Source organism: Mustela nivalis, assembly GCF_964662115.1.
Source record: "Mustela nivalis genome assembly, chromosome: 7".
Lineage (NCBI taxonomy): Eukaryota > Metazoa > Chordata > Mammalia > Carnivora > Mustelidae > Mustela > Mustela nivalis.
In genome coordinates this window covers 90933292-90953834 of record NC_139026.1, presented here as the reverse complement: position 1 = coordinate 90953834, position 20543 = coordinate 90933292, and the positions used below count along the sequence as shown (strand labels likewise).

Here is a 20543-nt window from a genome sequence, read left to right as displayed (position 1 = left end):
GGGCCATCCTTTCAGATGGTTTATGGTTCCCTGCAAAGCCATTTACGGCTCCACAGTTTCTGTGAAGTGATTCACCACTGCCAGAAATGTACTCTCTTTTCCTTTCTGGTTTCCTCCAGTCCTGCTTCTGAGACCAAGGTCTAATGTCTTTAACTAATCAAATGACCAGGCTTTCCTTTCCTCATTACCCCAGACCCTAGCTTCCTAACTTCTAGCTTCTAGCACCAGATGCTGGAGTGAAGTCACCATCAAGCATGGGAAGTTCCCTAGAAAAGATCTTTCCTGTCTTGTTTGCAGTACTTCATTAGCTAGTCTGTCTCTGTTTGCTTTTGATACTTGTGTAATCTAGTCCTTCTGGTTGGCAGAAGAAGTGTTCACAGTTCTCTAGTGGCCAGCAGAGCTGTTTGGAAATAGGCAAGCACTGGAGTCAGGAATCATTATACTTTCCTGAAAAATGATACAATTATGATTTAAATGGCATCTCTTTTTTTCTCCTTTCAGGATCTTTATAAACATTTATAAGTATTTTTTTCCTTTCAGAATCATTAAGTATTCACCCATGGTGAAGCATGCATTATTTCTATTTTACAGTTAGAGAAACCGAAGTTCTGGGGCTCAGTCATTAAGCATCTCCCTTTGGCTTAGGTGATGATCCCAGGGTGCTGGGATCGAGCCCCACATCGGGCTCCCTGCTCAAGTAGGAAGCCTGCTTCTCCCTCTGACTACCACTCCCCCTGCTTGTGTTCCCTCTCTTGTTGTGTCTCTGTCAAATAAATAAAATCTTTAAAAAAAAAAAGGAAAAGAAAAGAAAAACAGAAGTTCTGAGAAATTGAAATGATATGGCCAGAGTTGTACATAAAACCTAGTTTCCATATTTGTTTGACTTGCAGTTCAGTTCCTTGACCAAAGGCTGAACTTAGAAGTATATTTCCTCGGGGCATTAGACTGCTTCAGTCAGTAGAACATGCAACTTTTGATCTCAGGATCAATCCCTACATTGGGTGTGGAGCCTACTTAATAATTTAAAAAAAAAAAAAAAAAGGAAAAGAGAGTATATTTCCTCATCTTTGAACTGGAAAGATTTTTGATTCAGCCTATAGGGAATCATGGGGTTGAACTTTGTTTATTTGTCTCTTTAACAGGCTGCTGCTGGGCCCCTTGACATGTCTTTGCCTTCCACACCAGACATCAAAATCAAAGAAGAAGAGCCAGTGGAGGTAGACTCATCCCCACCTGATAGCCCTGCCTCTAGTCCCTGTTCCCCACCACTCAAAGAAAAGGTAAATTCTCTACCAAGGATTATCCCAGGGATGCCTGGGTGGCTCTGTCAGTTGAGCATCCAACTCTTGGTTTTGGTTCAGGTCATGATCTCAGAGTTGTGGGATCAACTCCCGTGTCTGGCTCTGCACTCAGTGGGGAGTCTGCTTCAGATTCTCTCTCCTTCCCCCTTTGTTCCTCCCCCTGCTCATTTACATGGGTGTGCTCTCTCTCTAAAATAAAAAATAATCTTAAAAAAAAAAGAATTATTCCAAGTGTTAATTGATAGGTAGATTAAGTTTTGATTCATTACTTGTATGAATAGTATGTGACACAGGATTGATTATATTTAAATAATGCTCATTATTTAGAAGATTTGTATAAATTACACTTATTCTCTGACCCAGTAGTTCCACTTTTGAGTCTATATGGAAGTGAAATTAGTATATAAAAAGTGTATAAGAGGGACGCCTGGGTGGTTCAGTCGGTTAAGCAGCTGCCTTCGGCTCAGGTCGGATCCCAGCGTCCTGGGATCGAGTCCCACATCGGGCTCCTTGCTCGGCAGGGAGCCTGCTTCTCCCTCTGCCTCTGCCTTTCTGTCTGCCTGTGCTCGCTTGCTCTCTCTCTCTCTGATAAATAAATAAAAAATCTTAAAAAAAAAAAAAGTGTATAAGAATGCTCATAACAGTTATATTCATTATAGTAAAAAAACTGAAGTATTCCAAATGTCCATCAATAAGAGAATGAATAAATAAGCTGTGATATATTTCTAAAATGGAATAGTAGGGGTGCCTGAGTGGCTCAGTCAGTTAAGCATCTGACTCTTGGTTTCAGCTCATCATGATCTCAGGGTCATGAAGTCAAGCCCCACATTGGGCTCCATGCCAGTCTTGGAGCCTGCTTAAGATTGTCTCTCTCCATCGCTCTTTGCCCTTTGCCTCCCACAGCCCCTCCCCTTCAAAAATAAATAAATGAAATATAATGGATAATACCACATGGCATTAAAAAAGAATGAACTAATGATATACACAGCAGTGTAGGTAAATCCTACAAATGTTATATTGAACAACAAAATTCAAAACTACACACATGACTCCATTTACATCAGGTTCAAGAAGAGGCAAAACTGTTTGATGATAGAACTCAAAGTAAATGTTTAACTTTCATGAGGGAAGGTGTGGATTTGGAAGGGACACCTTCTGGGGTGCTGGAAATGGGTTCTGTCTTGATTTGACATATATGAAGTCATTTAGTTAGATGTAGTTAGTCATCTAACTAAATGACTTTAGTTAATCATTTAGATTAATATACTTTATGTATATTATAATTCTATTATTCTGGGGTTTTTTGGAGGGGGGTTGCTTCTTGTTTTGTTTTGTTTTGTTTTGTTTTAAGAGAGGGAGAGAGAGGAGTGGGGAAGGACAGAAGGAGAGAGAGAATCCCAGGCAGGTTCCATGCCCAGTGTGGAGCCCGACATGGGGCTCAATCTCACGACCCTGAGATCGTTATCTGACCTGAACTGAAATCAGGAGTCGGCCACCCAACCAACTGCACCACACAGGCACCCCTGTACTTAAGTTACTAAGTGGGAAAGAAAAATTATGTAATTCGTAAACTGGACATTAGGGGCACCTGGGTGGCTCAGTGGGTTAAGCCTCTGCCTTTGGCTCGGGTCATGATCCCAGGGTCCGGGGATCGAGCCCACATCGGGCTCTGCTCAGCAGAAAGCCTGCTTCCCCCCACCCCCCGCCTGCCTCTCTGCCTACTTGTGCTCTCTCTCTCTCTCTGTCAAGTAAATAAGTAATCTTTTTTTGATTTTGGAAAAAAATCTTCTTAGAAGGAAGTCTTCTAGTGACTCAAAGAGAAAATCTATTAGAATTCTAAGTATTATTTTTTTAAAGGAAACTTTCTATGAGGTAATGTTTTTTATAAATTTATTGAAATACAGTATACACACAAAATGCATGAATTGTGAGTATATAGCTCACTGAATTTTCATGAAGTTTACAGCCTGTGTAACCAGCACCCAGATATTATCAGAACCTCAGAGGCCCACTCATGCCTTTTTCCAGTCCCTACTCTCTACCAGGGGTTATTAATTTTAATGTCCACTGTGGTTAGAACATCTGTACCTCCTTTTACCTCCCTCCAAATTTGGTTTGATAACTTCCCCAAACTACCTCCTCCCTAAACATTGCAACTATCCCTCCCCCTTCCCCTTTTCATTAGCAACCAGGTCCTAAAGATTGTCTGGAGCTGTGTGAAGGCCAGTGTGGCCACTAGCAACTAAGGTCCCAAACAAATTAACAGTGGGAAGTGGTTTGTTTTATTACAACATGACCATTAAATTCAAACTTCCATAGTCTTTTCCTCCATAGTTTTTTTTAAAGGCTATGTGCGGGGGGCAGGTGCGGGGGCACCTGGCTGGCTCAGTAGAGCATGCAATTCTTGATCTCAGGGTCATGAGTTCAAGTCCCGCACTGGGCATGGAGGCTACTTAAAAAGGTAGGGGGCATATGTCTGTAGGAGATATTGGGTTGCCTTATCACAGTGTTACACCCTGTCTTTTCTCATTAGAGATTGGAGGGCACTCAGGCATCTGATTTGGAACAAGAGTGAAAAATTATTACAGTCCTTGGAACTTACATAGCACTACAGTGCTTCTATAAAGATTTCAAGTGATTTTCAACTCTTAATCTCATTTATATAGCATTCATCCCTGAAAGGGATATAGCCAAAGAGCCTTAACTCAGCATTCCTGTTGAGTGGGCGAGTGAAGTATGGATCCATGATCATGGTAGAGTGACGGCATGATTTACATGAGTCACTGTGGTGCTCTTTCCAGTAAATTTGTACTACATTTAACCAGCTACATATTTTCCTATAAGCAGCCCCTTATAGCATTCTGTGTTCTGTTGGTCTCTTCTCCTCAGGAGGTGGCCCCAAAGCCTGTCGTGATCTCTACCCCAACACCTACCATCGTGCGTCCTGGCTCCTTGCCTCTCCACTTGGGCTATGATCCACTTCACCCAACCCTTCCCTCCCCAACTTCTGTCATCACACAGGCTCCACCATCCAACAGGCAACTGGGGTAAGTAAAGCAGGGAGAAACAGTGAAGCCTGAACCCTTTTGTACTTGGTAAAAAAACAACAACAAGGGACTGTTTTTCAACACTCAAAACGAGTCAGTGAGATTGTCTCTCAAAATAAAATATCTCCCCATAACCAGAAATCTCCTTCACGTTATTAGTAAGCAAGCAGGTATTTATTTGGGAATAATACTGCCTTAATTTAGAGGTTTAATACTTCTTTGATCTGAAAGAAGAATCTTTAAAACTTTAGGAAGTTATTCACAGTGGTGGAAGCCACACAGGAAAGTAAATTTAGTTCTTGGCCTCAATCTGTATAAGTTTTGGGGGGCATTACTGAATGACAGGCTGAAACCCATTAAGTCATCTTTTTTGAGTCTGGTGTTCCCATTAGTCTGGGGCTCTTGGTCTTTGCTGCCCCTAATTTTGTTTGTCTGTCTGTCTGCATTCCTGGCGTGGTCCATACATATTTCCTAATGAGATGACTTGAGCTCCTGTCCCCAGGTACCCATGGGTTAAGAGGTTTTTGTTAGGATTTAGCCTCTTAAAGCTTATTGTTCTCTGGACCCACTAGGAAAAATACAAAGTGACATCTTTTGGGGCTAAGATAGAGCAGTACATGCAAATGGCAAGAGAAGCTTACTCATGTTTGGCTATCATATGACGTAATTCAGCTTTGCAAAATGACAACTTTCATCCATGTCCTGGCTAAGGCAAGGCAGAATTTATACATGCCAGTGGTAGGGATGTTTTGTTGTTCTGACATCTTAATAGGATTAGCTTCCCACCAGTTTGAGTTTAGTGGTGTTTGCTTAATTTGCAAGGTGTAAAGATCCTACCATTTCTGTCTGTCTGAAAGGTAAGTAGCATTCACTGGTTTTTCCTTCTTCAGGAGGGTGTCAAGGTTTTATAGTGTTGCCCTGTAGCTTCCATAACTAGAGAAGCATGGGCAATTGCTATAATTATAGGAGGAGGATCTATAGACAAAAGGGTCTGTGTGATGAGCATTTCACTTCATGTTTCCTCAGGTCTCCCACTGGCTCCCTCCCTCTCGTCATGCATCTTGCTAATGGACAGACCATGCCTGTGCTGCCAGGGCCTCCAGTACAGATGCCTTCTGTTATATCGGTGAGCTCTGTAGTTGGGGCAGCCAGCCCTACCGACACACTAATCCCTCGCTTCCACCTGAAAGCTCATAAACACACATGAGCCCCAGGGAGACATGGGCTCTGGTCTGTATTAGTTGAGCGTGGCAGCCTGCCTAAACTCTTTGCTAACCTCTGCCAATCCAGCAAGCACTGTGGAACACTAGACAAAGACTCATCTGGACAATTGGCTCCTGGTCTAGGAATTGATCTTGCCAGCCTGCTGATTGGTTGATTTCACTTGGCACTTAGCGCCTCCCACATTACCCACCACTTGATCCTCAAGATACAGCCCCAGCCATTCCCATAGAAATTGTCACAGCACTGAAGGATTAGATTCCCTACCATGTGGTACTCCATGGGGAAAGGTGTTTCCCAGGCTGTCCCTCTATGCCCTATGGACAGGCTGCACAGAACAGGCCCTGACATGCCAGTCTCCAAAGCACTTCATTTTGGAAAGCTGTTGCCCCCAACTAGTATTATATTCCCTTCTGGTTTTTCCTCCTCCTCTTGATCCAGCTGGCCAGACCTGTGTCTATGGTGCCCAACATTCCTGGTATCCCTGGCCCACCAGTTAACAGCAGTGGTTCCATTTCTCCCTCTGGCCACCCTATGCCATCAGAAGCCAAGATGGTGAGTACATCCCAGCTTGGGGCAGTGTTGGCCCTTTTAAAAAAAAGTGTTATCAGCTAGGTTTTTCGAGTGAGCCAGGCAGAGAAACCTGGGGCTTGCAAAGCTAAAGATACCCTGTGGTGGGGTCTGGAGAAGAAAAGACCCTGATTCATGACTGTCTCCTCTCTTCCACCTTTAGAGCCTGGTACATAGACCATGGCAGTGAAAAGAAGCAGCACAGATTGTTTGGAGTGGAATGCTTGCTGTTTCAGTTCCAGGGTGACAGATGGAGGGTGGACGAGTGGGCAGGAGAGCTGGCCAAGAGGTGAATAGCTGCGTAACCAGCACCTGGCTGGGTTCCAGAAGAGAGCTTTCATCTGGACTCTATTACTTCAACAGCCCCCACCCTCCAACTGTGCCCAGGATGGTAGCCAAGGAACAGGGTAGGCATGGTAGGGATCCAGGTGCACATTCTCCCTGTCATTTTCTTTTAATTCCTCTGTTAAGGGCAAATTGGCATGGAAATTTTAGTGATCTGTAAGGTCAGTATTAAAATCTAAGCCCACTTTTCTCACCCTTGATAGAATCTCACCCCTGGCAAGCTGTTTTTTATTGTTGTTCCCTACAGAGACTAAAAGCCACCCTGACCCACCAGGTCTCCTCAATCAATGGTGGGTGTGGAATGGTGGTAGGTACTGCCAGCACCATGGTGACAGCCCGCCCTGAGCAGAGCCAGATCCTCATCCAGCACCCGGATGCCCCGTCCCCTGCCCAGCCACAGGTCAGTTGGGCCCTTGGACGGGGGAACCCACTGTGTCACTATTACTTTATGGCACGTCTGTTTTGCGAGGAGTAAAAAAATTATAGAAGAGCGGGTTTCAGTCTTCGGGGCATCTTCTTGCGCTTCGGTTCTTGTTAACAGTTTGACAGTAGCAAGACACACCAGGCTTTACCCACTCTTCTGTTGTATTTACATCAGACTGGCAGGAGAAGGCAGAGCTGGCACAGAGGAGGTCTCAGTTTTTGGTCTTTGTTTTTTTTCTATATGTGAATGACGTATCTGCAGAACCCTCTGAAGTGTGACAGAACCTGACTCAAACCACTTTTTGCACCAAAGGAGGCTCCCCTAGTCGCTTTCCCATGAGTTAAGTCTTACAAAAAATAAACAAAGCAAAACAAAGACAAAAACAAAAACCAGAAAACTTACCTGATTAAGTTTTGTGGCCAAAATTGGGTAATAACAATATATGAGTAAAACGTGATGTCACAGTACTAAGATGGCTCAGTAAACAGACATAATAAAACACATTTTCCTTATCAGTTTAGTCCCTTTCTATCGCAGAGCAATGAAAGGAGTGGTGCCATTTATATGCCGTATTCTTTTCCCAGGGAAGCCTCAGTTTTAATAAGTTTCTTTGACAACTGAATAGGCCTTAGTTTTTGTAGTATCTGCGCTGGACAGGTGACAACAACCTGAGATGGGTTTCTAGAATGACATCTTTGTCCAGCCCCTTTTTCTGATGTCACCACCTGCTTCGTCAGTTACCACCACATGTCCTAACATTTAATGTCCATATGCCACCTTAAAGCTTGGCCAACAGCAAAAGCCTTCATTTGAGTTTTCTTATTGGAAACTAAGCTTGCCGTCCCTCCTGTAACCCCTTCCAATGCCAGTCCCTGGAGATGGTGAAGCCACAGCCATCTTGCCTGAGTTGTGCTGCTGTCCCTCATAAGAAAATGATGGGAGGGAAAAAAAAAAGACTTTCTTTTTAGTTACTGCTGATTCCTTTCTTCCTCATTCTTCCCTTCTTTCTCTTGGTGTTCTTTTACCTCTCTTCCCTTTCCCGTTTCCTTTCTCCATCCTCCTAAAGCACCAGTCTCTCATGTGCTCCGTTGAGCTCAGGACAAAGAGAAAATTGAAAATCTCAAGAGAATAGTATAAACTTCCCATATTACACTGTGAAGCAGTGACCCAAGGCCTCCAGCTCATTAAATTGAGTTTTAAATTTCTTTGCCATTTTTTCTTTTGGGAGAGATAATATTAGTGTAAATAAATAAAATTATTTCTTGATTATCTATATTAATGGGGAACATGAATTAGTAGGGCCTGAAGTGGAATAAGATTCTGTTTTTTATAAGCTCACGCTTAGTCTCATGCAACTGATGTGAGCTCTGTCCCTTGGGAACTACTAATACAGATGTGCTCTAATAGCAGCAGATCCAGGAAGAATTTATTTTTGGCATTGTTTTACATTATACAGTTTCTTTTATATAGAGGGCTGACCTTCCTACATTTTAATTTTGCCAGTTATTAGAAAGTTGGTCTATCTTTTCTGAACACATACCAGCTAATAGAAAGGGAAGACGATCCAGAAGTACTTTAGTAACAGAGGACATCAGCTTAAAGTTTCAAGACAAAAGGCAGTCCTAGATCTCCAGTATGTAAAGGGATTCAAAATGGGTTTTTGTTTAAGAACAAACAGAACAAACAAGGGGGGAGGGTGGTTGCTGAGGATGATTAATAACTGACTGTAAATAAGAACGTACTAATTCATATCTCTCCATGATAGCTAGTATCTCACCCATAGTAAAGTCTTTTCTCCTCTTCTGAAACTTGTTGTTTGTATATATTGCTTGTCCAAATCAAGTATCTTTATTCCAGTCTCCCTAAAAATTCCCCAGGCACCCATCCCTCATTATAGTTTCCCCACCTACAAGATTCCCTATTGTTATGAAACAAAAAGTGATGCTCGCCTCATCTTATCTGTCTGTCTCAGAAATAGTCAGTTTTCACCTGAGCTGTGGTCTAAGTATGGGGCTGAGAAGTCTGGAAGGAAATGGGGAGGCAGAGAGAAGAGAAACTCAGGGACATGGTGATGAGACTTGCTGTGGTTACGGAGACTGGTACGTCCCTCTGCCAGATCTCTACCTGACATCAGGTTGAATTTGGAAAGGGTTTACGTTCCCTTCAAGTAACTCCTCTTCCTGGGCCCCAGGTCTCACCAGCCCAGCCCACTCCTAGTACGGGAGGGCGGCGGCGACGCACAGTGGATGAAGATCCTGATGAAAGGCGGCAGCGGTTCCTGGAGCGCAACCGGGCTGCAGCCTCCCGCTGCCGTCAAAAGCGGAAGCTCTGGGTGTCCTCCCTTGAGAAGAAGGCGGAGGAGCTCACTTCTCAGAACATTCAGCTGAGTGTGAGTGGGTCCTGGGTGATTATTGGGATTGAAGAATCTGGGAAGTGAGATGGAATCAGAAAAAAGTGAAACAGTATAAAAGAAGACAATGATTCTTTAAATTAGGACAGTTCCAGAAGCTGTGCCAGGAAGAATGCCGAAAGAGACTCTTACCAGTCAAAATTGAAATCTCTTCCCCAGGGGTTGGAAAAGACTCACCATCTATTCCTAAACCTTTGCTAGAGTCTGAATCACCCACAGACCCATTTAGATGGAGGCAATGGGTACTCTTTTGGGTATTAGTCAAATCCAGCTGGGGTCATGAAGCACCCAAAGGAAAATGTATTTGCCCCAGATAATGCAGCTTAATGAAAGAAGGGAAACCACACAAGCACAAATAGAAGAATTATAATCCAGATATTTTCTTGAATATTATTTTTCCTTCTTTTGATTACTTACTAAGATTTCATTGCAAAGGTGTATGAATATATTTATGTTTATAACATATGTATACCTACATGCACACACAAGTGTATAGAACAAAACCAAAGTTCCTCTTCAGTATGCCTTTCCCAGTCTAATTTTTTCCTGATGAGTTTGGTGTGTACCTACCAGACATAATATGTATTTCTAACTATTTTTTTCACTTACACTTTTTGTGGGATAGTCAGGGAGGGTCTGTGTATTTGTTCTAACATGTAACTGGGTTGATAATATCTCTGGAGACCTGGCCATGTGTCTAGAGGATCTTCACTTATTTAATAGCTCTATGGTAGTATGTTCTGTAGTGTGGTTATATTATAAGATACGGATATTTACAATGTTTCTAATTTTTTGCCAGAACAGCAATGCTATAGTTAACATTGTGTGCACTTGAGTAGGTAGTTTTGTTAAACAGATTCCTGGAAGTAGGCTTTCTTAGAGGACATATGCATTATTAATTCTGGTATGATTATGTTTATCCTAAGTAGGAATAATGTGTCCATTATGAATCCCCACTTTTCATTATAAGCAGCTCCGGTCACTGAACTCATGACTGGTCCTGAGCTGTCTGAAGCCTTACGGGATGAGGAGTCTCCCAGATTCAGGGGAAAAAATCCAGACAGCATTCTGTCCTCACCGTGGGGACAGCCATGGGGGTACAACACGAGTAGGTAGTTGTTAGTAGGTAGAGTGTGCATTTTCTTTTTTCTTTTTTTTTTAAAGATTTTATTTATTTATTTGACAGACAGAGGTCATAGGTAGGAGTGTGCATTTTCTTGATTTGTTTTCTTCCCTCCCTCTTCAGAATGAAGTCACGTTGCTACGGAATGAGGTGGCTCAGTTGAAACAGCTACTGTTAGCTCACAAAGACTGCCCAGTTACTGCACTACAGAAAAAGACCCAAGGCTATTTGGGTAAGTGGCTCACAACCTAAGCAAGGTTAGTCAGTCAATAAACTGCATGTACCCAGTGTCTCAACTATTTATAGTTTGATAATACCATTCTGAATGTTCTGGAGGGATCCACACTGATGGGTGAAGCAGCCTTTCTGGACCAGCCAGTCCTAAAAAATAATTTTGTTTCCAGAACCATATAGAGTTATCCTAATTATCTATCATAGTTTGAGATAAAGGATGGCAATATTTATCAGGTGCCTGTGTTGTGTTAGGCACTCTACCATCTGCTCTGTTCTCTCATGAAATAGATATCACCTCCATTTATACACAAGCAAACCACAGAATAGTCATGTACCTGAAGTTACACAGTTGGTGAAATAGCAGAGCCAAGATTTCCATCTAGGTCTTTCTTATTCCAAAGACACTATCTTGGCCTCAAGAGAGTATAAACAACAGATGATACATTGGCATTTGTTAAGCCTTTTGCTCTGGGGGTATATTTTATCTTTCCAGTGATGGACCAATGGTAGTTTTAGTTTGTAACCTGTGTGCACACATAAAATAGTGCTAGAAAGAGATGGTCATAGAGTCATGCTCAGGACAGGCACAGTCCTGAAATTAAAATTACTGTGAATAATTTGCTTGTGGACAGTGAATGCTAATAATTCATTTTCCTGTACAAATTTAATAAATTCCTAGAGATTTTGGCTGTCAAATTTTGATGTATTGAATTATTTTTCCACTAGCTGTCTTTATCATTTCAGAGATGCGTTCCCATAGAAAAAGAGTAACCACATCACTCATTTTAAACATCTCTATTTAAATTTTAATTTTAATATGTACTTCAGGATACATTCATTCATTAAGGAGATACTGATTGAGCCTCTTCTGTGCCAGGCACTGTTTTATATGCTGAGGATATAATAGGAAACCAAATAGATTTGATTAAAATCCCTGCCCTTGAGGGGCTTATATTTTAGTAGGTGAGACGGACAATAAGCAAGATAAATAGGTGCAATATATAGTCTATTAGATAAGAGTAAAGGCTTGGAAGAAAAAACAGGAAAGAGGAATATGAAATGTCGGCAGCAGGGTTGAAATTCTAGATGAGGTAACTTTTGAATAAAGACTTTAAGGAAGGGAGGGAGCTGGCTGTGCATTTATATGGGTGAAAACGTACTGCTAAAGGGCAGAAGAGCAAATGCAGAGGCCCAAAGTGGGAGTGCATGTGGCACATTCCGGGAACATCAAGGGGGCTAGTGTGGCTGGATTGGAGAAAACCAGGGATGGAGAGTAGTTGGAGATGAAGTAGGGGAGCTAACGGGAATATTTTCATATAGGGCCTCATTGGTCCTTGTGAGGACCTTGGCTTTTACTCGACATAGGGGGTTGGGGGAGAACCATTTGAGGGTTTTTAGAATAGAAGTGACATGACTGGTCTGACTTAGGTTTGAACAAAACCACTCTGTTAGAGAGTGCAGAGCTGCCCCGGCAGGAGCGGCAGTCTGTGTAAGAGTCTGTGGCAGTCACAGGAGCAAGCGGTGGTGGAGCTTTGGGCCAGGAGGGTGGTAGAGAAAGTGCTGAGAAGGGACTGAATTCAGGGTGTATTTTGAAGTTAGAGTGACGGGGCCTGATGACGGGCCAGACGGAGTAGAATAGACGAGAAAAGAATCAAAAGCTGCACCCAAGTTTTTGGCCTGAGCAACTGCAAGAGTGGAGTTGCCATTTGTGGAAGTAGAGGAAAGTGTAGAAGCAAGTGGATGAGGAGGTGTAGCTTCAGCCCAGAGTTGGACAAGCTGGGCTTGCAGGTGTGGGTGTCAAGTGGAGGCTGGTTGTGTGGTCCTGCGGTTCAGAGGGTAGGCTGCAGGTACGGCTTTGGGAGTCAGCAGCATGTAGTTCGTTTTTAAAGCTACAAAACCAGATTGAAAGAGCACAGCCAGAAAGAGAGAGGTAGTTGCAGGATCAAGCTCTGGGGTACTCCAACATTTAGAGGTCAGAGAATGGAGAAGAAACCTACAAATGAGGCAGAATGAGCCTCCCAGAAGGCAGGAGGAAGATAAGGTGAGTTGTGAGTGTGGCATTCTGGAAACCAGGAAAAGGAGGTGTTTCCAGAAGTTTAGTGATCAGCATTTCAGATCCTTTTGATGGGGTAAAGAAGGCAAGAACTGAGTATTCATCAGTATGAAGTCTGTATACAGTAAGTTTTCTGCCCAGTCCCTTCAAGAACTTTTGAGGGGCAGGAATCCATTAAAGTACTTGTTTGTTACAGCAAAGATATATCTGGTTCCTGCTGTGTGGTGTAGACACTGTGGTAGGTATTTGACGCAGGCCAGTGACACACTGTACCTCTGAGAGGCTCAGAGTTCTGAGGAGATGCTCGTGTCAGCCTGTGAATAAGGTAAGCACCGCTAGCCCAGTCAGTGAGCCCCTGGAGTGGGAGCTTCCTGAGGACAGGGCTCCTGTTTCAGTCAGCACATACCACAGTGCTGGCACATGCAAGATGCTCAGTCAGACAACGAATAAATGAGTGCACTCTGAAAGGACCGGCCACAAGATAGCGAATGTCATGAGCGCAACAAAGAAGGCTTCACAGAGGAGGTTATTTATATCTGAATCCTGAAAGGAGACCCAGACATTCACCAGGAGAGAATAAAAAATACAACTATTGGTCGTTGGCCCTTATTTATTCCACACATCTCTGTTGAAGCAGCTGTGGAGGCTGTGATGTTTCATAAAATCTGACTGCAGAGCCACATGGAGTTGCCTCTGCGTGCAGCTCAGATATTTGTGGTTGTGAGTAAGATGTTATCGTGACTTTAGGTGAGGTGGCATAGCCTGTAATAAATGTTTTCAGTCATTAATGCCTAGCTGATTGACAGGAGGATCCAGCAGGTGTGTTTGTAGTTTGTCATAGTAACTGGACTTGGCCAACGACTGGTGGGTCGTTCATAACCACACCTGAGTGTAGCTTGATATTTATCAGGCTTACCTGTGGGGCAAGTGCATGCTAAAGGAACATAAAAAAATAATGGAGGGGCGTCTGGGTGGCTCAGTGTGTTAAGCCTCTGCCTTTGGCTCAGGTCATGATCCCAGGGTCCTGGGATCAAGCCCCGCATTGGGCTCCCTGCTTGGCAGGGAGCTTGCTTCCCCCTCTCTCTGCCTGCCTCTGCCTACTTGTGCTTTCTCTCTCTGTCAAATAAGTAAATAAAATCTTTTTTTAAAAAATGGAATGATTAAATTCCTGTGGGAGTTAATCAGAGAGGATAGCTTTAAAAAGAGGGGGGGGTCTATTTTAAATCACCTTTCAAGACTGAAGGGCATGAATAAAAGGAAGAGTGTTCCAGTAGGGGTGATGAACCACACAAAGACATAGAAGCCAGACGGTGTAATTAACATGCTGGGGGGTTACTCTAGTGAGATAGATAAATTAATTTGGACCTAGTTCTTGTGTCCCTTCGTAGAACTTCCCATTTCCTAGCCACTTTGTGGCTTAGAAGCTAAGATTCTGGGAAGGTTGCCCCCCAGAATGATGGGCTTCCTTTGCTTGGGACTCCTTTAGAATTATGGCACAAGGTGATCCTGCTCGTTTCCCCATTCTAACTACTTGCTGTCTGCTCTTTGTCTTCCTTCCTGGCAGAAAGCCCCAAGGAAAGCTCAGAACCAACGGGTTCTCCGGCCCCTGTGATTCAACACAGCTCAGCAACAGCCCCTAGCAATGGCCTCAGTGTTCGCTCTGCGGCTGAAGCTGTAGCCACCTCGGTCCTCACTCAGATGGCCAGCCAAAGGACAGAACTGAGCATGCCGATACAGTCGCATGTGATCATGACCCCACAGTCCCAGTCTGCGGGCAGATGATGCCTCCCCTGGTGGAGAGGTCCCCAGCCAGAGCTCGCCCGCCCAAGAGCCAAGAGAGATGTCATCTTATCGCCTCCCATCTGCCTTGGACATGGCAATATGGGGGGAAGATTGTGTGTTGTGAGTAACGGACAGATGTGGGGCTTTTCAGCCACATGGTCATGTACATTGACACCTGTACTAGGAACCTCCCAGCCCCAGAGCCACATAGATTATCCCCTAAGGGGGCAGCCAAAGGCCTTTCCAGATGGTCCGAACAACCACCCCTGCCCGTGCATGTGTACCTGTCTCTCTCAACACTAACCCTTGCACTTCTAGGTTTTGGGTTTCTCGGTTCCCTCTCTTCCCACTAAGCCCTGGCTATTACCTTCCTGATCCTTAGCAGCACGCCACTTCTGCTAGGTAGAGGGAGGCCAGTGTTGATGGCAGGTCACCCCCTAGCCCGCCCCAGCCACCCAGTGGGCTCAGGATTTTGTCTCCCATTAGCTGCTTATTTTATCCCTTTACCCTCTTCCTGAAGTCTAGTTCAAACATTCACTTATGGTGAATGTAAAATTACCCTTGATGTATGAATTAGCAGTATTTTTCAGCTCTTCCATAAAATTTAGTCCTTCTCCCTACCTGCCACCAAAAAAACCCCAGAAACAAAACAAACAAAAAACAACAACAACAAAACAAAGCAGAAAGAAACAAAGCTGCAAGAATTCTAGTCGTTTTTTAGCTATTTCCAGATCTGTTTGGGTACCCCGTTTTGTATCTTTTGAGTTTTCTCAGCCTACTGCTGGGGCCTTTTCCACCTCCTGCTAAGCCTTGGAAAGATCATCTTGTGGCCTTATTAGCTCTTCTCGTTAGTGAAAAGGGAAAGTGCCCCGGGTGTGACTGGCTGATCCCCCCACTTCCACAGTCCACCCTCCTGCAGTAACCATTAGGGCAAGCAGGAACAGGAGAGTTCGAAGCTCATTCTATCAGGTTAGTGGATTGATTCTTAATGTCTTACAAGAGTTTACTGGCCAAAGCATATATAACTCCTTTCGGTCGTCCATCTGCTCCTGTCTCTCCCTCTTTGTTCCCCTGCCTGGGTCACTGCCTCAGTCTCTCTCCAGGCACAGCCCTCTGGAGCTGTTGTGTGGGGCACTCTTGCACTCCCTTCCTTCTCCCATCTCCCAGCCCCACCCCGAGGTCGTCTTTTCCAAGCTACGCTCTTCTATTCACAAGTGTCCCTCACCCTGGATCTCCCTTCTCCCGTTCACCAGGCTCGTAGGCTAGCTGCTAGGTCTCTCTGCTCCTGTAATATTTCCTCAGCTCTCCTCTGCTTTCTGATCCCTAGGTTCAATGTGTCCCTGGGGTCCTGAGTGGGCTTTCTTGAGGGTAAGGTAGGCTGGGAAGAGGCAGGAGAGAGGAGGTGCTGTACTGATCTCAGCAGAAGAGCTCTGCTCTGTGGAGATCTGGTGTGCCTGGGAAGTCGGTGACTATTGCTCTCAGCCATTCTTACTGTAAGGAGTTAGGTTACAAGGGGAGAAATTCATCCCTCTTGTCCCTCTTTCTTCCCCGTTAAGACTTCTCATCTTCCTTTGGCTCTGAACTATGCAATTTCTACCAGGGCCATAGGAAGCAATCCAAAGCCAGAGGCCTGTGGATAGATAGGTCAGCTTTAATAGCCTGTCAGTATGAATCTCTTCCAGTTGTCCCAGAGCCACCTTTTGCCATCTGGCCAAGCCAAGAATGTCCTTTTCTCCCTCTCTCCTACCTCCATCTTAAATTTGCATACAGAATAACTGCCAGCTTCCTTTCTTAGTCTGTCTTCCAAAATTGGCTGTCATCAGGAAATGTGGAAACATTCTAAGCTACCAGGTTCCCATCTTCTCAGAGTGATAACACTGGTGAGGCAGTCAGAGGACATATTCTGTTGTGTCTGTTTTTCATTTTCCCTCCTGCTTTTCAGAGCCGGTGCTGAACAAGACACACCTGGTGAAGAGAAAGGAGAGAAAACATGGTTTTCTCATCCTCTACCCATCCGCCCCAGGACCCAACAGGAACAGCCCCTGAGGTGACTCAGTCTAGCAAATGGCACAGCAGATGGTCAGGACGCCAGCTACCACCTCCGGGGACTCCATTTGCCTTTAACAGTTCACAGCCATAACTTGTACTCAGGACTTTTCCTTTAGACGGCTGCGCCCTGGGACTTTCTTCTGCTTTAGTTGTGTTTCATTTTTTTATTTTCTTGATTTCCTACCAGGAGCCTTGCCCTAAAGGTTGACTGAGTTTATGGCTCCCAAGGAGCCTTTGTAAGACCCATGACTATTTTTCTTCCCCCTTTAGTCAAGTGTTTTTCAAGTGAAGAATCCGTTTGTCACTGCACACGTGCCCTGCCTTACTGCTTGGCCTTGGAGGAAGTTTGAGTCCTAGCTGTCTGTCCCTGTGTAGGAAAGCTAATTTATTTAGAGGGTCTTATTTAGTTTCTTAGTCCCCATGTCTCATTCTCTTGAGTCCTTATTTCATTTTCATTGGTAGGAAGTTACTGGGGACCTAAATAAGGGGCTTTGCCAGAACCTTAGTAGTAAAGCAGTAGGAAGGGGAGGGGCAGGACAGAACCCCCCAGATAGCTCTTTAGTTGGTCCGTGGCCTCACTAAGAAGACAGAGCAGTTGCTTATCCTGAGACTCTGTCATAGTTAAGGGGAATGTCACTTATCTTGTCATTGATGCCAGCCTTGTGGCCAGTCTCCCTGCCCTTTGCCTTCCTGACTCATCTGGACCCGAACCAAACATGGAGGATGTCACGTAGCCCTTCCTAATGACCATGGCTTTTCTAGGGGCCTACGGAAAGACACTTTCTGAAAGGAGCTGGGAGTATGGATGCCTTGGGACTCTTCTGATGAACACAAGGCTCAGGCCTCCCACCTCACCCCAGAGACACAGCTGGTAGATAACCAAGGCCATAGAGAAATGTACTAGACCAGGTAGTCTGCTCTGCAGACTTTTGCCCTTTCAGCTTGCTCAGAGTTGAAAAGTCTGGGAAAGCTTCCCTCAACAGCTAGAGAGAGCTAGAAAAATAGGCCCTCCCTTACTTACTCTTTCCCTGTTGGTTGTACACCCCAAATCTGGCTTCTTTCAGCCTCCACTCCTCTCCTTGGCCCTAAGCACTAGACCATATACTCCTGGTAGTGGTAAACAAGGAGATGTCCTCACTGAACCTCATTCACCTTGTTGCCTTCCCTGTGCCTGTTCTATTATACTTGGCTTCTATCCTGATTCACTGCCCTCTGGCACCACCCATCCTGGTCGACAGGGTACTTAGCCATAACCATGCCCTGTCTATAGCCTGAACCACCAAGCAGTTACCAAAATATTCCTCCTGTGGTTTCTGAGGCTCCTCTGCTGCACACTGAGAGGCTCCTTTAAAGGTGCTAGCCCTGAGACCACCCTTTCCCCAAAACCTCCCCCTTTTTCTCATGACTTCCTTCCCACCCCCAAATCATTATTTTTCATTAATATTGTACATTGTATACACAGGAAGGAAACGTATTCCTTTTTTTTTTTTCTTTAATTTCATAACCAGTCCATTTAGAATCCAGTCCTCCTAGTTATATCACGTATGCCTTTGTTGATATGCTCTTTCTGCTTTCTTTAGACTTTTGTTTGACAGGGGCAGAGGGAGGAACAGGACAGGTGAGGATCCTAAGGCAGATTAGAGGAGCTCCCATCCTACTTCAGCCTCCCACAACCCTAAACATCCCACTCATAGTATGGAACTGATTTCTCTGTGTTCGTGTTTGCACACATGTATGCACACAGAGACATAAATCCCCACCCAAGCCCCCTGAGTGGTAACCCAGCAGGAATGAGCATCAGCTGCTAGCCACCATTCCCACCCTCTGTTAGCAGGTCATTTGTCGCTCTTTGGGGCAAAATGCTATCCCAGATTGAGAAGAGGCTAGGGAGAGTAGGGCAGGTGAAGGCAGCTATGTCCTCTGTAGATGCAGGTTTGTGCTGTAGCTGCTAGGGTTGATTTTATTTTTTTAATGGCGGGCTGGTATCTCACCACCACTAGCTACTGGTGAGTGCAATTTTAGCTGTAAGAAATGGCTATGAGCACTAGTTTTATTGACTTTCCCTTGGGTGGTAGTTTTCAGGATATAATCCAGGACGAGGAGCATCAGCAGCACCAGCATCTGGGAGCTTGTTAGACACCACATTTGGGCCCCACCACAGACCTATTGAATTGGGAACTCAGGCTGGACGCTAACATGCACTCCCCGTGATTCTAGTGCACACTAATGTGTGAGAACCATTGCCTTAGAGGCAAGTTGTAGGCCATCCTTGTAGGGTGTCAGGATATTTTAAGTACCATCCTCTGCCTTAGCACTAACACATTTTTCCATTTCCTCCCGTCCCTCTCTCCACCCCCATTAGAACAACAACCACGTCATTCATCTCAGAATCTAGGTTTGTCTTCCTTCTACTTCCTCCTCAAACCTGTCCTGCCTTGGTCTGGATAAGAATTGTCCCATATTCCCTTGCAGACTGGTCACTCCACATTTTTTGTTACAGGAAGGACCAGCTGGAGCTCTAGCTGTCCTGTACACACAAACACACACACACGCACACACACACGCACATCTACACACCCCTTTCCGGCAGGGAGATGAGCCTCCAGCCCCAACAGTGGAGGCTGCCGCCTCCGGACATAGTATCTGTTGAAAGCAAGCCATGCGTATCTATGGTTATAGCTCTCTTCATCTGTATATCTTTGACATGTAGCAGCACCTCTCCATCTCACCAAGGAGCTCGACTCTGGGTCTGGATCTCCCCCAGTCCCCAGTGGTGGACTTTGACATGTGGGAGGATGTAGTGCTACAGGCTGTTTTGTTACAAAACTGTCTTGTCCCCTTTCCCTGCCACCCAACTCAGCATGATCCCTGTGAGCGGGCTCTCACAATCTCCTGGGACTGGCTGAGGCAGAGGCTTCACTCTATTCTCCCTCCCCCTCCCCTCTCCTATCCCCCTTTCCACCCAGCAGTTATCCCCACCCCCTCTATGCCTTCTCCCACTCCCCCTCGCCCTGACATATATTGTGCCTTATTTATGCTGCAAATATAACATTAAACTATCGAGAGAACCACTGTTCTGTCTAATGCTTCAGTACTCTCATATTCGAGTCCCGTTGGCCACTCTTGCTGGGAATTCATCGGGCTTTCATGTTTATGCTCTTCCTCGCTCTCCTATATCTGAGGACAGAAGGAGCAGGGATTCTTATCCCTCTTTTTTATGCAGGGAAGACACAGCCTAAAGAAGGTAGGTGGTTCATATAAATTATAGAACACGAAAGAAGGTACTGAGACTAGGGGTCAGATCTGTGCACTACCCTGGGGACAGGGTCCTTGGCATCATGGGAGCCTCACGGCTAAACTCATGGGCTTTATGTGGATAGGGGAAGGTAGTGTGTGTGAAGGCAAGTGGCCTCTTCCCTTTTAGTGTTTTGTCCCCTCCTTCCCAACAATAAAAATAAAAACAAACCCTACTCTCAGGAAGTTTTGACATGACTGGGGGAGCGCACACATAGAAAGGGAAGCTTTCCAAAGATTCTATCGGTTCTGTGGATGTGGGGAAGAGCTCGTTCTGTTAATGAGGGATGGAGCTTGTTTGGAAACGGGTAAAAGTCACAAGGAGAACAAGTAGTGGTCAGGAACTATGGTGAGGGATAGGGCAATCTGTGTATCCCTAGATAATTAGCACAAGTGAGAAGAGTGAGCCAGGCTAAAAAACTTGGCCAGGAGGTAGCAGGTGCTTCTGAGGATTTCCCAGTAGAAGAGGAGTGATACGGGAGCTGTTTGTGGTTGGTGTTTGGAATAATTGACACAAGCAGGGAGACTGTGTCTCCAGACTGGAAAGGTAGTGGTGATCTTCCCTGTGTTGTGGTCAGGAGCACATGGGGTTACGGAGAAGGGTAAGAAAGTAAGTTGCTGAGAGCCAAATACCAAAGCCAAGATGGAGACATTTTGAAAGGAGACCGAAGGTAGCGCCGAGCTGTTTCC

At 44.9% G+C, this 20543-nt stretch overlaps 1 protein-coding gene across 14 annotated transcripts in view; it reads left to right on the top strand.

Annotated features, from left to right (window-relative positions):
* LOC309869822 (cyclic AMP-dependent transcription factor ATF-7) overlaps positions 1–19631 on the top strand; it is an 82855-nt gene extending 63224 nt beyond the window's left edge. For 8 of the 14 annotated variants that reach the window (XM_082741531.1, XM_082741529.1, XM_082741532.1 and 5 more), the window contains 8 exons: positions 1143–1280; positions 4191–4348; positions 5375–5474; positions 6011–6124; positions 6732–6884; positions 9100–9297; positions 10565–10673; positions 14293–19631. In XM_082741531.1, coding sequence (XP_082597657.1) covers positions 1143–1280; positions 4191–4348; positions 5375–5474; positions 6011–6124; positions 6732–6884; positions 9100–9297; positions 10565–10673; positions 14293–14510 — 1188 coding nt within the window. In that variant the 3' untranslated portion in view covers positions 14511–19631. The remainder of the gene's footprint in view (positions 1–1142; positions 1281–4190; positions 4349–5374; positions 5475–6010; positions 6125–6731; positions 6885–9099; positions 9298–10564; positions 10674–14292) is intronic. The other 6 variants (XM_082741523.1, XM_082741535.1, XM_082741524.1 and 3 more) reach the window with 2 other exon arrangements.
* The last annotated feature ends 912 nt before the right edge of the window (positions 19632–20543 follow it).